We start from the raw sequence: 17,648 nt of genomic DNA, 5'->3' as shown, positions 1-17,648 counted from the left end.
CATAAGAACGCCACTCACTCTATGCCAATTCCAAAAATGTATCACCTTCCTTAATGAATAAAGTGAGCATTTTTCATCCAGCTCATTAATTCAGCATGAAAACGTCTAGGTTACTGTTGTAACCTCCATTCCCTGATGGAGGGAACGAGACGTTGTGTCGAGTGAAGCGACACTAAGGGACTTTCTTGAAGGCCTCGGTTACCTCTGAACTTGAGAAAAGGCCAACGAGAATTTGGCAGACAGAATTTGCATGTCCCTCACTGGACATATGGTTATAAAGGGAGGGAATCATGCCTCTGTTCATTCAGGTTTTGCAATGAGGAGCCGAGAATAAGGTTCGGCCATTGCAGTGGCTCAGTTCAGCATTGTGGCTGGAGGGACACAACGTCTCGTTCCCTCCATCAGGAACCTAGACGTTCCCCGTCTGTCACTCACTTCGGCGTCGTGTCGAGGGCAGGCAGTTGCTTGACAAAGAATCAGGCCGCGACAGACTGCACGTACCCTTCCCCGACGCCCCATAAAAATCATCATAAACTTGATAGGTTCCCGACATCCCGGAGGGGGGTAACAAAGCGACGTGCCAAGAATGGGAGCAGGCTGCACCAGCCGCGCCTTTTCTCTCGCTATGTTTCTCGCATTGAGTAAAAGCGGCGACCAGGGGCAGCGGGGACTGCCCAAGGGAGACATGGGTCTGCCAGTAGGGGGACCGTACCGCAGAAAATACACATAGGGGGATTAATCCACAAAGGCCCATCCTGTGGAGCGCTTATTCCAGTGCAGAGTAATCTTTAGTACCCGTAGTGTGTCTGGTCAGGGAATTCCTCTTCTGAATTCAGGGCTAGAGGGCTAGGGAGGAAGAACATCCAGGAATAAGCCGGGGGGGGGACTGTCAGGGAATAAGCCAGGGAGGGACTCTCTCGAGGAGCGTGAGATTTGAGAACCAAGTCCGAGTGGGCCAATAGGGGCCACCAGAGTGACTTGTTCCTCGTCCTCCCTGACCTTACACAGCACCCGTGCCAGTAGGCTCACTGGGGGAAATGCGTACTTTCGCAGCCCCCGGGGCCAGCTGTATGCCAGCGTGTCTGTCCTGAGAGGAGCCTCCACTAGGGAGTACCAGAGTGGGCAGTGAGAGGTCTCTTGGGAACCAAACAGGTCAACCTGTGCTTTGCTGAACTGCTCCCAGATCAGCTGGACCATGTAGGGGTGGAGCCTCCATTCTCTGCTGAGTGTGCCTGGTCGCGACAGCGCGTCCGCTGCTGTGTTGAGTTTGCCCGGGATATGAGTGGCGTGCAATGACCTGAGTCGTTGCTGGCTCCAAAAGAGGAGATGGCGGGCGAGTTGTGACATGTGACGAGAGCCTTGGCGATTTATGTACGCTATCGTAGCGGTGCTGTCTGAGCAAATCAAGACATGCTTGCCCCGAAATAGCAGGAGAAACCTCTGCAGGGCAAGGATTACAGCCAGCAACTCTAGGCAGTTGATGTGCCAACCCAGCTGCAGCCCCATCCAGGAGGGGCCGCACACAGCGCCCCAACCCTGTTTGGAGGCATCTGTGGTGACCAGAACGCATTGGGACACCTGAGTCTAACTCCATGCCGAGAAAAGAGATGCTTTGAACTGGGGCGAGCTTGCTCTTTTCCCTTTTTTTTTTACCTGAAGCCCTAGACGGCTGAGGTGCCTGAGCACCTGGTCCCTGTTGGTGCACTGTAACTCTCGAGAGTGGGCTAGGATGAGCCAGTCGTAATTGAGTATGCGAATGCCCACTTCCCACAGCGGGGCAAGGGCTGCTTCTGCGACCTTTATGAAGACGCGAGGGGACAGGGACATGCCAAGTGGAGGACCTTGTACTGGTACGCCTGGCCATCGAACACAAACCATAGGAAAAGTCGGTGTCGAGGCAAGATAGAGACTACTGCTGCAATTCAATCTTAATGCCGGACACATGTTAGAAAGTGTTTTTGCATGAGGATTTTGAACTGGAGTTTGTGCAAGTCCCGGTTGAAAACTCGCAAGTCCAAGAGCGGTCGTAAGCCACCGCCTTTTTTGGGTATGATGAAGTAAGGTCTGTAGAAACCCTTCTTCATCTCGGCTGGAGGGACAGGCGTCTTTGAGTAAGAGAGTCGCGATCTCCGCACACAGGGTGTTGGCGTCTTTGCCGTGCACCGAGTCGGATGGTCCTGTCCAGCCAGCACGACAGGTTGGGAAGTGAAAGCCACACATTCAAGCTCCGTGCGAGGGACACTAAGTGGTGTACCTGGCGAGGCTTCGTGGTGGAGCGGAGCAGGTAGTGTCTCATCGGGAGGCAAAAGTGAATCCCGAGGCTTTGGTGCGGAGAGAAGGCTCGAAGCATTTACCTTGCATCGCGCACCCGGCAGGGGGCGGGTTAGTGACTGAGGAGGAGGTCCCATGTAGGCGGCCTCTAGACTCGTCAGAACCGGCAAGCTGGGGGGCAGCAGCCGTGGGTTCGGAGCAGAGGGGTCCACGTCCGGGGGGGCCGGGACTGCCGGAGTGTGGCACCAGGTTTTCCGTGAGAATGGCATTCGCGGGCCAGATGACCCAGGGAATGAGGAAAAAGCTATTTTATTGAGAATGTGGGTACCGCAGCCCAAAGGAGGTGTGGCAAAGTAAATAAGGTTAAAATTCTCCTCCCGACCCTCCACTGGGGGACGGAGTGGTCAGCTTACCAGCTCTGGAGCAAACGTCTCGCTCCCTGGGTCATCCATCTCAGGAACGCTTGGGAGCCTTCTGGGTCCTCGAGGATGTTCGGGAGATGGGGGCATGTGCTTCTTGCAGGGAGCTCGGCGCTGGGCTGAGAGCTGGGCCCAGGTTGAGGCGGAGCTGCTTGGCGTTTAGGAGCCGCAGGGGGACGCCCTCAGTGAGCAGACGGAGCTGGATCAGAGGCAGGGCATAATATGAGAACTGTTGGGCGAAGTTGTCAATGGTGTCACCGAATAGGCCAAGCTGGGAGATGAGGAGTTGAGAAAAGTACCCGTGGGCCGCTCTGCCATCGAGGGTATTGAGAGCGGATGAGCGAGGAGGTCGGTTGCGGGCAGTGAAAGGTGCCCTGCATGACCTCGTCAGCTCATCATGCACCGCCGGGAAGAAAGGGACCGGGGGGGGGGCGTGGCTGTGAGCGGTGCCCCGACCCGAGGAACCAATTTTCTGGCCGTGAGGGCTGTGGGGATGACGGAGGGTTCCAGTCCAAACCCACGCTGATGGTGGCCCGGGCAAGCATGTCGGCCATCTGGACGTCAGCCTCAGACTGGGCGTGCCAACCCTGAGGGTGGCAGTCCAGTCAAGTCTCCGCGTCAGACGCCGGAACGCTCTCCGATGCAGAAGGAGTAAACAGACTGGCCGCGAGGTAAGCCGCATTCACCTTGAGCCCGGACGGAAGTCAACGAGAGTGCCGAGGGGCGGGTGGTTCATCTGAATGAACAGAGGCATGATTCCCTCCCTTTATACCCGTATGTCCGGTGAGGGACATGCAAATTCCGTCTGCCAAATTCTCATTGGCCTTTTCTCAAGCTCAGGGGTAACCGAGTCCTTCAAGAAAGTCCCCTAGTGCCGCTTCACTCGACACAACGTCGAAGTGAGTGACAGACGAGGAACTGAGAAGAGGCTACAAGCGGCAATTACATTACAAAGAAAAGGCCAAGTTTGTAGGGATGGGCGGACTGATCCTAAAGTATCGATACTTTCGATACTGATGTTATATTGAGAATATCTTTCCTCATATAAAAATAACGATTTTAAATAAAACATTTTAACATGTAATATTACTATTAGCTACCATAAAAATGTATGCATATCAAAAGCTTCAAAGTGGGAAAAAAGAAGGCTATATTAGCAAATGGTTGCGTAGGATGGGACCTATTTGTTCTTCAGCTCATCTCAATGCGAGAACAGCTGAAAGACTCAAGCAGTCACAGACAGCACTCGTTCAAACAGAGGGAGCAGAGCTTGGCTGAGGTAATGACAGAAAAACAAGCAGTGTTAATTCACACTAAATAAGGACAAATTTAAATGTGGCATTTATTATTGACAATAATTGGTTTGTTTGTAAGTTTAATGAAATTAAAAAATCTGTTGTTAATAAATTATACCCTTAAGAAAATTAACAATGGTGGAAAACATGGTTTTGATACATTTACAATGGTTTTACTATAGTAACACTGTAGTAACCATATTGTAACATTAGTTTTACTACAGTAATATTGCAGTAACCATGACTATAATAACCATGGATAGTTTTGTGGTTACTAAGGTTTTTCAACAAATAGCATGGTTAAACTATGGTAACGTCACTGATCTATGATATATAAAGATCAGTGGTTACCATAGTAAAACCATGGTTATTTTTCGCAAGGTTAAACAAAACAGAAGTCTAATAATTTTTCATTTTAGGTCTATGAATGTATGAAAGTATTTAAAATTACCCATTTCATAAATTTAAAGGAATATTTCACCCCAAAATAAATATTCTCTCATCATTTACTCTCCCACATGCCATCCCAGATATGTATGACTGTCTTTCTTCTGCTGAAACAAGATTTTTAGAAGAATATTTCAGCTCTGTAGGTCCATAATATGCAAGTGATGCAATCACCCTGGGTAAAAAACAGATAAATATTTAAATCCTTTTTAACTATAACTATAGATTTATAAAAAACATAAAGACATAAATATTGATTAGTTTCTCTTCCACACCTTATATAGCTTCTGAAGATATAGATTTCACAACTGGAGTCATACCTACAGAGCTGACGTGTTCTTCTAAAAAATCTACATTTGTGTTCAGCAAATGAAAGAAAGTCATACACATCTTGGATGACATGAGGGTGAGTAAATGATTACCCATTTTTGGGGGAATTATCCTTTTAAACAGTACTGGCAATATTTGCCTTGATAGTACTTGGTATTGGATTGAAAAGATTATAAGTGGTATGGCCTTTGTGAAATATCACATCCGCCTGTAATTCTGTCAGGTAAGGCTTCTATCAGAAGTGTACTTGTACCATGAAACAATTGTGCTTGGCACACTGAAGTCTTGACATTTGTATTTGCAATGAAAATGGGCTTTGTCTGAATAAGTTTATTCCATATTATGATGGTCCCCCATAAAGGTCCAGCTCAAGCATTTTTGTGGCCACTGTTGATGCAGCCATTGAGCCAGTCAAAAGTGGCAGGGCCCCCACTGAGGTTATTAACCTTGGCACTACGATTCGTCCACAATTGTTTGTTTCAGAGAGACAGCTCCCGCTGCCTTCCCTAGAAAAGCTCTGATGGCTTTTCAAAGGAAGCTGACATGCTGAGGACAAAGAGCCTGACCAAAATATGGTGCCTCCACAAGTTTTCATGTGGGGCTTGTATGGATCGCCAAATCAAGCATTCAAAAGCACTGTACTGTATTCTGACTTTAAACTGGGTGATTAAATTCATTAGCTGCTCTCTGTATATTAAAAATTTATGAAATTGCAGGCATTAAATTTGCTTTGTTGCATTTGATTGACAGACTAATTTGCCTATATGTTTCCAGTTTGGGATAAAAAGGGATGGTATTTAAAATGCATTTTAACAGTTTAAAATGCTATGGTTAATCTCTATGGTTAGTTTTTTCTAAACTTCAACAACCATAGAGAAATTAGTGCTTTATCAATTATGAAATAGATTAAGAAAATGTTGCCAGGAATTTATAATTTGCAAGGACCAGGCCAATATACATGCCATTTGATTTTTAAAGTGACTTTCAAAAAATGTATGCAGTAATTTTGTTTCAAAGACTCACGTACAGCACTGCAGTCTTCACAAACAGGGATGCCTGATAGCTGTAGTAACTTTTTCATTTCCAAGGAGAACTCCTCAAACTCTGGCTTGTTAGACCTAAGTAATGTTACAGTATTGAGAAAGCTGTAGGCAGCTTTGGCTTCATTGTCATATTTATCTCCTCTCTTCCAGGATCCGTCCCCTGTAAAATAATGATGTTTTTATTGTAATAAAAACAACTCAATTCTTGTAATTTAATAGAGTAATTCACCCATAAATGAAAATTCTGTCACCACTTACCCTCATGTAGGTCTTTCTTCTGTGGATCATAAAAGGAGTAAAACAAAACGTCTGAGCTGCTTTTTGCTGTACAATGAATGCGGATTGTAACCAGGCACTGTCAAACTCCAACAAGGACAACAAAAGCACCATAAAATTATATAAATGTAGTCAATATTACTTGTGCACAGTGCTGGGTAGATTACTTCTAAATTGAAATCTCTCTATATATTATAATGTAATATATTGGATTACACTTAAAATTAATCCAATCTGATTGCTTTGATTTACTTCTGATCTAACTCTTGTTTATTTGATGTCACATACATTTAAGCAGAATAAACTTGTACCATTTGGACAATACTGCTTAAATGCATTAAAGAAAACTTACATTATGGATCAAAATATGAGAATTTAAATAATTTTTTTGTTTTTAACTCTGCACTTGTCTGTTTGTGAGTAAAATTTAAAAAGGGACTAAAATATTCTTGCTCCAGAAATTTTGACATTTCAAACGCCATCCATGTGTGATAAAAGATAATATATGTGAATCGTCACAAAAAAAGAAAACAAAATTCTAAAAAGTTGTTACAAAAGCAATTCATGAAACCATAACTAATCCATCTTCATTGTAATTATTGCTGGAGGCTAGTATAAGGTTTGTGGGTGCAATTTAGAATAAAATGTTTTAATTATTTAAAAAGAAGACTAAGAGGGATCAATAAATTATGAACAAATTGCTACTTTTGCCTGATTAATACGTAATAATGCAATCCATAAAAAAGTAACTGTAATTTGATAAAATAAATATTTGAAAATGTAATCTTATCAAATTACAAGTACTCGATTTTTGCAATCTGATTCCGTAATACAGATTACATGTATTCTGTTACTACCCAGAAATGCTTGTGCACTATATTCCACACTATAATGTGGCAAAAATATGGCTTCAGAAGAGATGGAATTTAAGCCAAGCAGACTCATTTTATGGTACTTTGTCTTTTTTAAGAGCTTGACAGCTGCCATCCATTTTCAGTCTAGAGAAAAAAGCAGCTTGACATTCTGAAAATGTTATCCTTTTGTGTTTCACAGAACAAAGGATACATACAGGTTTAGAATGACATGACTGTGAGTAAATGATTTCATTTCATTTTGGGGTGAACTTTTGATTTTAAAAATGAAACTGGAACATACTGTACCCCAAGATTGCTATAGGAAAGTACATTTCTCAAGATAATGATACATTTATGTTTGGCCTGAAATATCTGTATTACTTTGGCTGCAACAATGGGGTTTTTAGATATGCACTGGAACATCCTGATGACCTGCATGCCAGACATTATCCAGGCACTATTGTGTTGAGCCAAATGTTTCAGAGACTGCATCTCTTCAATGTAATCTCTATCAGGCAGAAGAGCTGGGCCTCTTTTCAGTTCACAGTGTAGATAGCCTCATTGTGCTCCAGTGTCACAGTAGGACAATCTGGCCTGACTATGGCACATCTTGGGAATGGAAATAAGCTTTGTAATAAGTGCAAAACACAAGTGAAGAAGTGTGAGCACTGCACTTTACCATAAGAAGAGGAGTTAAAGAGCTCGATGTTGAAGAAGATGTGGCTGCCACTGGTTAATTTGTGTCGATGAGCAGCCAGCATGATCTCTCGCACGGTGTCTGCCTTAGCACACATGATGACCACTGCAAAAGGAACGAAAAGGAACAGAGTGGCTTGTCATTCAAAACACAACACAATAATAGAACATTGGGAACATAGAACAGACTGTGATGACACGTTTCAGCCTTAAAGGAATATTCCGGGTTCAATGCAAGTTAAGTTCAATCGACAGCATATGTGCCATAGTTATGATTACCACAAAATATATCTCGAGTTGTCCCTCCTTTGCTTTAATAAAATGCAAAAAATCTGGGTTCCAGTGAGGCACTTACAATGGAAGTGAATGGGGCCAATCCATAAATGTTAACATACTGTTTCAAAAGTATAGCCACAAAACATAAACAACATGAGTTAACGTGATTTTAGAGTGATAAAATCACTTACTAAACTTTTCTGTGTGAAGTTATTTACAATTTTACAAAACCCTAAAATGACTGTAAGAACAACAATTTAAACAACTTTACAGCTCAAACAATACATGAGTTTTAACAAAAGAGTTCATGCAAGTACTTTTCAGCCTCTGAACCCTCCAAAAATTTGCCCCATACACTTCCATTGCAAGTGCCTCAAATTAACTCAAATTTTTGCTTTTTTTTTTTTAAGAAAAGGAGGGTCAACTTAATTTTTGGTGGTAATCAACTTTATGCCTTTATGCTGTCGATTGAGCTTAACTTGTATGAACTTTTATTAAATAACTTTACGTTTTAAATTTTTACACCAATTAATGTACATTTATAACACTATATTTGGCATTAATTAATAATAGTAATTAAAAAAAACTAGTCACCACTGTTGCAGTGGGGTTTCAAATAAAGCTGCTGAGGGAGTGACAGTACATTTGGCATCTGTCTCTTTTGATTGTCATAATCCAGCTATCTGTATTTTGTTCCTGTTTTGAAAGTTGTGTAAACGTAAAAGTAGAATTTTTCTTTTGCTGTTGGAGCAAATGGGAATGCAAAAATAATATTTGCTATGTCTTCCCATGTACCTGTATAGTAGTTTACTATGCTATAGTTTACGTCTGCGTTCCAAACCCTGAAATGTAAAAAGGGTCCGTTGCAGGCGAGAGACCTCTGCAAGCAAAGTTTCCACCAACAACGACTCGTTCTGTGCACTGTATTCTCATAAGAGTTTTACAGGCCGTGAATCAAACACGGCAATTAAGGTATTATATTCTCAATCTGAGAAAGTGCTCAGAGCGGTTCTTTTAGGATTAGTTATGACCTTTATGACATTGGCCAGCTTTACCAGAACATGAGACACTGAATCTGGCATTTATTAAATTATGTAAGCGTAAGCACGCAAGAACCATAGAATAACTTCTCTTTGACCCAGTCAAACAGTCTGCGGTACGAAATATTTTCCCATGGAGTGAGGAGGTAAAAAATAAATAAACAAACAAGCCAGCAAACAGAGGTTTTTAAAAAAAGTCACAAAGTGGCCCATAAATAGGAAGATTCAGAGGATTGGAACTTTCCCCACAGCCCAGTCAGTGTAATGTACTGCTTGAAATATCCTCAGCTGAGTGGGACAAACTTCACCTCAGTATTCCTGCACTATAGCAGCCTTTAATTACAGAGCGCACAGCACACTACAGGCCCTGTGTTGACTCTCCAGTGATTCCATGGGGTATGGCTCCAGCCAGCAATATTTCAAAAATCTGGATTTTCCCACTGACACTAGTTACAAATGAGCTGAGGAATGTGAAGGGGCAACACATGGCACACTTACAGCGTCGTTGTGCCGCATTTAAGGCACCTGGGGGTCTATATAAAAGCATAGTGTGAACATGCACATGGAAATAATATCGCTGTGCAAACTAGTGCTATATCGCTACTGAGTATAAGGGTTTACTGTCTTTGCCTTCTGTCCAGTTTTGGCAGCATGGCACAGAATGCAAAATAAGCAGGGCTATAATGACATATCTCTGGCTTAGTAAAATCACTTGTGTGTGTCCCCGAGGACATATCTGCAGGCTTCCAACGAGCCAGTTTGTGGTTTTGTGCTCATGTCATTCACTGTCAAAACATTACAACACTGTACGCCATCTTCATTAAAGTGTGCCATCTTCTGACATTTAGTCTCAATGTGGAGTTCTGACAAAACAGATGTTTACATACATGTTTAGCATGGACGTAAAAGACAATATAATTATGTACTATCATATAAAGACAAACAGAGAGGGGATGTGACCATTCTCCTGACATCCCTATATGCAATCAAAATAATGTGAATGTGAGAGTTTGTGCACATCATGGGCAAAATTGTGTATATTGGATATCATACAAACAATCATTACTTATAAACAATTTCATGCGTTACGCAGTTTTTCTGTCTGATCTGTTAAAACTAATGCCAAATGCTATCATATATGCTTGTGCGGATTGGCTCAGCCACAATTTGGATTTACTAAGTGTTTTGCATGGGCTTGCACTATTTAAACTTGCCCAACACAATCCCAGCTTTTGAAGTTGATACTGAGCACAAACATTGCCACTCCACTGTCTCTCTTGAAACAGGTGCTAAACCGTGATTTTAATCAGTCTTTCAAAATATCTGTATTTTATTACATTTGCCAAAGCTGTGAGCTGTGCCAATTGATGTGCTACTGCATCACATAACAGGTTTAAAGCTGCATAACGAAGACTGACAACATCAAAAATAAGGGCATTGCAATGCTCTATGAGTCAAATCAGGCATCATGGGTGCTGCAGAATGTCCCATTGGCATCCTCTACCTCAATTCTAAAGATGACTGCAGGCAAACAAGAACTATTTGGCAATCTGCTCTGGCTTGTCATTACGAGAAACTGTGTGAGAGAGTAGATAGTGAAGAATGCTATTATAAAAAGCAGCAAAATAAAATTTATTTGTATCGATTTATATCATTGATTGTTTAAAAAAATCATACTGGAACACAATAATTTTCATGATGTTTGGTTCCATTAATGACTTTCTTGATATTCTGCATTCTTTCGGCGATGTGGACGGAACACTGAATAATACTTTACCAGTGTTTCTTCTGCTGCTATTCAGCAGTGGATTTCTGTTGCATGTTTTGTTTTTTGCAAGTTACATGCCGCTACAAAAATATGCAACCGTGATTCCTCAAAAGCATTAAAGGAAAAATAATGGTTTTTAAACAGCTTTCCTGAAAACTTCCATTTGTCAGACTACCAATTAGCCCATCCCCAAGTTCATTCCATTGGTTGAGCCAATAATGCTGCGCTTGGTTGGTTGGGATGCTCAAACAAACAGAGAAATGTTTTGTTTGATTGTGCCACAGAGCCACAGTGTTTACACTTTTCAGGAAAATCAGCCAACAAATGGCTTACTTACCAGAGTTGTCTCGGAAGTGTAATCAGAATTGGAACCCCTTATGATTCCCATTCCTAGTCACTGAAATATTGAACATCATTGTAAACTTAATTTTTTGAATTTTAAATGACATGCAAATAAACTTACCCAAGATAACCAGATGCATCTGCATCTTCAACATTTGTACTGTATAAATACTCGCTACTACGATACTTCAACCACCTTCATTAGCCCCTGAAAACAAAACAATGAGGTGCCTACATGCCTGGAATACTAATTCTAATGCCAGCAATATACCTCATGGAACACGCCGCACCATTTAGCATTCAAAATATATGGTAATTTATACAGTGTCTATGTCTATAATTTATAGTAATATAAACGCAAACTTTTATGACCATAGTGCCAGAGCCAACTATCTGGTCACCCGTCACAATCTGTAAAAGCGTTCAAGAAAGTTAATTTTATGTAAAAAAAATACAATTATTTTTACCTCCTTAAAAGCAGACAAATTCTGGTAGAAAAATGGAAAACTGTTCATAAGTTTGTGACAATAAAGTGTGACAATAAAGTGATTTGATTTGATAAGCACAGCAATAACACAGAATAAACACACCACCAGCTCCTCAAATAACAAAGTGTGTATATTGACACGATGCTGCTCTATGGCTGTATTCTCCAAGCCACACAACACACAGACATGCTATGGGTCCAAGGCTTGCCATGGTAAAATAATTTTTTTTTCACGTCACTGTTGTCTTTGCAACTTAATCAAAGAATATTACATTTCAGCCATGTTTGTCTTTTAGTATGGATGCTTGTCTACGTTTCTCATTCCGCAAAAATAAGATTGTTGCGTTTTTTCATGATGAAAATGTGTCTATGTCTTTGGACCGCTCACATGTGTAACCGAACACAACGGCAGAGATTGTCTTATAAATAAGGAGATAACCTCCTTGGTTCTACCATTGGAGAAAGTGTAACAGTCAAACGTGTTTTATGACAGCAGTCACCTTTCAGACCGACAGACAGTAGGTGACTTTTCTTTAGCTAAAATCGACCTGTGCTTAGTAAAATTCAAAATACTGTCCCCAGTGGCCAAAGCAGTACGTGCTCCATTTTCCGGGTGAAATGTCCATGGAGGGGCACCAAAAGCGAGTTATGAAGAGAGTTGTTTTCAGCTATACATGCTGTAATATAGTGAAAAGGAATGCATATTTTTAAAATTGAACCCCCCCAACCAAAATCCCAAGCCTAAACCTAATCATCAGTGGAGTAAAAATGATATGTTAGAGGGAAAAATTAAAAACTTGTATCGCACTCGTCAATGATTATGCAAACACGATTCCTTCCTGGTTTCAATGAGGGATCCGCATTCGGATCGTCCACACTGCTGACACAACACCCTGATGAGCCAATTAAAAAATTACTGATAGGAGATGACACTTGTCAGTGAGTCAGTGGCTGATCCTAGGGTACTGCAAGATTCAGAAACAACATGCCGACTTCCTGTGTGATCATGTTGCACCATTTGGGTATACCATACAAATGAATGGGTAAAATCCTACACTAAATTGTTGAATGGCTGCAGTAGACTTTGAATAAACACAACTACTTTTATGATACTTTTATGGTGTTTTTCTTCTTTCTTTCTTTTTCTGCCATCTTTATTGTCGTTTTTGGAACTTGACAGCCTTCGAAATGTCACTGTATGGCAAGAGCTCTCCTTTTGTGTTCCACAGAAAAAAATTAAACATGAGGGTAAATACATTTTCAAAGAATTTGAATTTTTGAGTAAACTCTTCCTTTAACACAGAGGTCAAATTTTGCCTTGAGTGTTTGGGTGGTGGCCAAAAAATGCATCCCATCACTGAGATTCCATGTTCAAATATCTACATGACCTGTGAAGGACAAATTGTTAGTATTATCTTATGTATTCCATATTTTAACTATTTAGGTGTTCTGAGGATTTCAAGGAGCTCTTAACTGAAGGATAATAAGCTGTTGTATATTGGTAGAAAAAGGAAAATAATTATAAAATGCCTTGAAAGTTTTAACCCCGACACTGTTAGTGTCAAAACAGCCCCAAGACAGCATTAACCTCCTACCCTGTTTCAGTCTGCCAATTTGACATTTTCAGAATTGGTGGAACATTCCTTTAATGACCAGAGTTCATGCAATATGCTTTAGCTCAAGAAACCTAAGATGTTAATTTCAATGCATGGAACTGACTTAGAAAAATGATACAGGGGGCTAGGCCTTGTAAAGGTCCTCTGTATTGAGGGATATATGTATATTTTCGAAAATCGACAACATCCTTGGTAGGAATGTGAGAAATGCACTGTTTATGAAACAGGATAAGTAAGGAGGTGCAAAGTCAGACTTTCTGTGAAACAGCATTTAGACGGATATGATGTTTGAAACCAGACTTAAACAGCAGACAGTTAATAGTTTTGACAGCAGGCATATCTTTTAGTGCCATAATGTGTCCAACACCAATAGTAGCAGTGAGCTCCAGGGAGCTCCTCTCTCTTATTGAGATTCAGCCAGGCAGACAGCACATGATTTTACTCGCCACGAGAGAAGCTGTTAAAAAGTGCTCGAGGATGTCTAGAGAAGCGCTAAGTCCCACAACTGCTCCCCAAAAATTTCAACAGCTCTTGCTCAGTGGTGACCGTCTGTCAAATTCTGATAATTTTTTCCACATGTTTTCTTATGGAGCGCATCTGACCTCTTACCTACCTTTAAAAACCAGCTGCAATGTCTACTGTACTGTAGCCCACGCTGATACGGAGAGGAGCTATGAAAATATCAGCATGTTGCATTTTTCGTATATTTTCTATATTGCTCTTCTTTGTTACACCATCCCTGGCAGCATGTTCTTGAATAGGGTATGTGTTCCCTTTTATCTATTATCATTTGGTGTCAAACGCCATATCCAGAGACATGACATTTGGTTTGGAGAGGTCTTCCATCTTTTCAAAGTCGATTCTTTGAATCTACAAAACGTTAACATTTTCTTTGCAAATCCATGCTCTTGACCTGTAAAGTTGGCAGAAAACAAAACAAAAAATCTGACTACATTGAATTTTCATAAATAAAAATCTTTATCTATTTATTTTACTTTTAAAGCTTTTTTTAAAAAGCAAATATTCTCTACAATAAAATGGCAACAAAAAGTATAAAAAATAAATCAAATCAAGAAAAAATCTAGGGGCAGAACGTTGTTATGGACCATGGACGGGTTACGCCATTGCGCACCTTCTCCAAGTGACTTTATTGCTTGTTGTGACTTTATTAGGAAGCATGCAACCTGAGCTATTTTGTAGCTTATAAACATGAATTACAGTAACTTGCTGTGATCTACAATATAAAAAGTGGTAACCTGCAATTGCTACCTTAAAAGAAATATTCCGGGTGTGAGAAATATTGATATATTCTCCATTGTTTACATGAGATCTCGGTTAAGCTCTATCGACAGCATTTGAGGCATAATATTGATAGCCAAAAATATTTTTGGCTGGCACCTTTTTCCTTTTAAAAAAGCAAAAATCTGGGTTCCAGTAAGGCACTAACAATGGAAGTGAATAGGGCCAATCCGTCAACATTAACGCACTCAAAGTTTTAAAGGTATAGCCACAAGATGTAAACGATATGTGTATCAACATGATTTTAGTGTGATAAAATCACTTACTAACCTTTTCTGTGTAAAGATATAGCCAATTTTACAACTTCATTGGCATGACGATGTAATGTCAACAAACCCTAAAATGACGATAAAAATTATGATTTTAAGCAATTTTACAGCTCAAATAATACATGACTTTAAACAGACATTTATGTAAATGCCTTTAAACCCTCCAAAAATTGGCCCCATTCACTTCCATTGTAAGTGTCTCACTGTAACCTATTTTTATTTATTTTTTTAAGAAAAGGAGGTAGGCTACTCGTTGAAATTAGTTTTTGTTATAATCAAGATTAGGCTATACTACAAACGCCGTCGATTGAGTTTAACATGTTTGAACCCGGATTATTCCTGTAAGGAGCTATTTCCACCGGAACAAACCCTTAAACAAAAATTGTTGGTGTTACCTAAATCATTCAGGCGGATTCACTCATGTGTAGCCTAATACTATTTTTGACCAGATAATTGACATGTTACCATATGAAGCACATTTTTAACTCAACATATTTATTTGTGTAATTGTAAAAATATATATAGTCTGGTGAATGAAAGGCTCGAACTCAGCAGTGGAATACTCTCAATTCCACTAGTGCAAGCCATCACCTCAAGCAAGGCACCGAAACTCAGATTGCTCCCTGTAATTAGTGTCCTAAAACGCATCTGCTGAATCACAATACATTAGAAAATTAATATACCTTCACTCCCATAGACGGACTTTACGATCTCGTCGGCGTCCACACTCTCTTCCTGAGAGTTGAACACAAGGAAATCTGTGGAGATGTGGTACTCTTTTAGGACGGTATAAACGCCCTCCGAGGTAAAGTAACAGTTTCTCTCCTCTTTATCATCGTCGTAAATCAAATGTGCCGTTCTCCAGCCGAAATGTCCGAACATCGTCTGGATCGTCTCCGCCATTTTCAGGTAAATTGGAGCGGTCCTCGTGAGATGCGAGTACTCGCCGCTTTTAGTGCTGAAGCCGGTGGCCAGAGCACCTGCTGAGATTAATGGGATGTTCCAATGCGACGCCACTCGCGCCACCGACGCGGCAGCGTACTCGCACACCGGACCGAGGACCAGGTCGGGACGCTCCTCTCTCTGCATGTCCACCAGCGCGTACAGAGCATCCATCCCGCACGCCGAGTTATTATAGGTCACAGTGAATGTCAATCCCGCAAACTCATCTTCTTTGCCAAGGGTATCTATCGCGTACTTAATGGCTGGAAAAACTCTCGCATATGAAAAGAGGTATGTGTTATTGAGAGGCAACAGGACCAGCACGTCGATGTTCTCATTCAGTGCACTTGTGCTGCCAGGAATCACGAGTGCTCCCCAAATGCACAGGCAGAGTGACATGAAACATGACATGTTTAAAATGTTCTTAAATCAATAAACGCAGTAACTGTTGATTGTTTTGGTTTTTTTGCACTGAGTCCTAAACTTTTTGAGTTATTTTTGTTCCCCCACGTTAAATGGTCATGTAAATTAAGACGTATCCTTAATTTAACTTAGTATATGTTAAAATCCCACAATTTCTTTTAATGACTGAGTTGTGTCGTGTGTGCTCCGGTAAATCCCCTGTTTGAAGTCTTCTCTGGGTTTCTGTCTAAACTCTCCGGTTCCCTGTGTAATGACTCTTGTTAGGATGTGTGAAGTGCGCGGCTGGTCACTCACCACACACGCTGCAGTTTAGAAGGAATTTTGAAGCATCCCCTCATTATTATTTCTGCGTCATCCCTGCGCAGCCCGCCCCGTCCTTAAAGCTACAGTGTCGCCATTCATTACAGCCCACAAGTTCAGCTTGTTCAAAAGTTATCTAAACGATTTAGACATTTTCCTAATCGGTCTCACTTAACATTACAGTGTTTAGTGCTTACGACCAATTAAATGAGAACATAATACAGGATATGTCATTAAAAGTGCACTCAGTAATTTGTCCCTCATTAAAAAGTTTAACTCCAAAAGATGTGAATTGTAATTTAGCAAAATATGTTAGAAATCAAGACCACTCACATTAGAATGAAGGATCCAGTCATATCCATATTCTTATGAAAGCTGTTTTATTCTACATGAAAAGGGTCCACACATGGGGGCTGCCATGTTAGAATCACATGACCAGCCAAATACTCGCTTAATCTCAGTAACCATCCTGATATTTGACACTTTCAATCATTGATAAAGTAATCATGGCTGACAGTGACTACTACATTTCTACAATGGCATCTGAAACTTTTTAAATTATGCTGCATCCAAGCCGCTAGGTATTATTTAAGTCCAAGATGAAACAAAAACTAAAGTTTCTGAGTGCACCTTTAATATCTAACTATTTGTGGAGCTGCTTGTCAATACATTTCCCACTGATAACACAATTTCAGCAAATGCGCAGTAAATGGTGACAGAAAGCCAGCAAACTAAAAAGTATGACACAAAAGCATCAGAAATATTCTTAGCTATACATTTACATTTATGCATTTGGCAGACGCTTTTATCCAAAGCAACTTACAGTGCAATTATTACAGGGACAATCCCCCCGGAACAACCTGGAGTTAAGTGCCTTGCTCAAGGACACAATGGTGGTGGCTGTGGGGCTCGAACCAGCGACCTTCTGATTACCAGATTACCAGTTATGTGCTTAGACCACTACACCACCACCACTCTGTAAAAAAAAAGCTATACAATTATTACAAGATTTAATAACATACCTGTAATAAAGTTTTCTATAAATAAGTGCTGCCAGTTGATAATTTTTAAATCTTGATTAATCTGATCATTTATTGTAGTTAATCACGATTAATCGCAGATTTTAAAAGTGCTGAAAATTGACAATATATGCTTTATACTTCTTTTCTTGTCAAAATTCATTTATTTCCATTTTAGGAAAGAAAACAAAGCAATATGTAGTAATTTAATGTTTTATTAACCTTTTCCAAACAAA

At 40.7% G+C, this 17,648-nt stretch overlaps 1 protein-coding gene across 2 annotated transcripts in view; it reads right to left on the bottom strand.

Moving 5' to 3' along the window:
• Positions 1-16,380, bottom strand: part of npr3 (natriuretic peptide receptor 3) — a 39,721-nt gene extending 23,341 nt beyond the window's left edge. For both annotated transcript variants that reach the window (XM_052098322.1, XM_052098328.1), the window contains exons 1-3: positions 15,412-16,380; positions 7,615-7,737; positions 5,790-5,965 (exon numbers count right to left, since the gene is read on the bottom strand). In XM_052098322.1, the coding sequence (XP_051954282.1) occupies positions 5,790-5,965; positions 7,615-7,737; positions 15,412-16,081 (969 nt within the window). In that variant the 5' untranslated portion in view covers positions 16,082-16,380. The remainder of the gene's footprint in view (positions 1-5,789; positions 5,966-7,614; positions 7,738-15,411) is intronic.
• Positions 16,381-17,648: the final 1,268 nt, after the last annotated feature.

This window comes from Xyrauchen texanus, chromosome 3 (genome assembly GCF_025860055.1).
Source record: "Xyrauchen texanus isolate HMW12.3.18 chromosome 3, RBS_HiC_50CHRs, whole genome shotgun sequence".
NCBI lineage: Eukaryota > Metazoa > Chordata > Actinopteri > Cypriniformes > Catostomidae > Xyrauchen > Xyrauchen texanus.
This window is presented reverse-complemented; position numbering and strand designations above follow the sequence as displayed.